Here is a 558-nt window from a genome sequence, read left to right on the forward strand (position 1 = left end):
GAGGGAGAGCTTCGCTTGGGTGTCCCAGCGGATCCAGGCCAGGCGGGTCCTGCCTGTGCCCTGGAAGAAGCGCACGTAGTTGGGAGGAGGGTTTGGGGTTGTTTTTTTTACCTGTCCTATATTGACGTATCCGTATTTGCTAGCTATCCTGCTGGCCTCCTGGAGCCCCCCAGTTATCCTCACAGCCCAGTGGTTGGTGTACACGCGAGTCCTGCAGGCGGGCAGCAGGAGCCCCAGCACGAGCAGACAGAGCAGGTCCCCTCCTCCGCCGCCTCCCCCGCGGCAGCAGCGGCTCTTCCAGCCCATCTTCTCCTCCGCACGCAGCGCCCGCCAAACTTCTCCGGGCTTCGTCCGCGGCTCCGGGCAGCACCGGCCTCCAGCAGTCACCCCGAGGAGGCGGCGAGGAAGAGCTTAGAAGCGCGCATGGACCCCTCGGCGGGGCCAGAGCATCAGCGAGGGCTCATTGATCCCCTCCTCCCTCGCTGCCCCTCAAGGGCTCCGCAACTTCCTTGCAAAGCTTCTCTCCCAGTTTCTTGGACTTCAGCCCCCCCCCCCCCC

The 558-nt window shown here is 65.1% G+C and overlaps 1 protein-coding gene across 2 annotated transcripts in view; it reads right to left on the reverse strand.

Moving 5' to 3' along the window:
* PCSK5 (proprotein convertase subtilisin/kexin type 5) overlaps positions 1 to 552 on the reverse strand; it is a 461,635-nt gene extending 461,083 nt beyond the window's left edge. For both annotated transcript variants that reach the window (XM_019517436.1, XM_019517437.1), the window contains exon 1: positions 112 to 552. In XM_019517436.1, coding sequence (XP_019372981.1) covers positions 112 to 306 — 195 coding nt within the window. In that variant the 5' untranslated portion in view covers positions 307 to 552. The remainder of the gene's footprint in view (positions 1 to 111) is intronic.
* Positions 553 to 558: the final 6 nt, after the last annotated feature.

Source organism: Gavialis gangeticus, unplaced genomic scaffold (assembly GCF_001723915.1).
Source record: "Gavialis gangeticus isolate Ggan-Ray unplaced genomic scaffold, GavGan_comp1, whole genome shotgun sequence".
NCBI lineage: Eukaryota > Metazoa > Chordata > Crocodylia > Gavialidae > Gavialis > Gavialis gangeticus.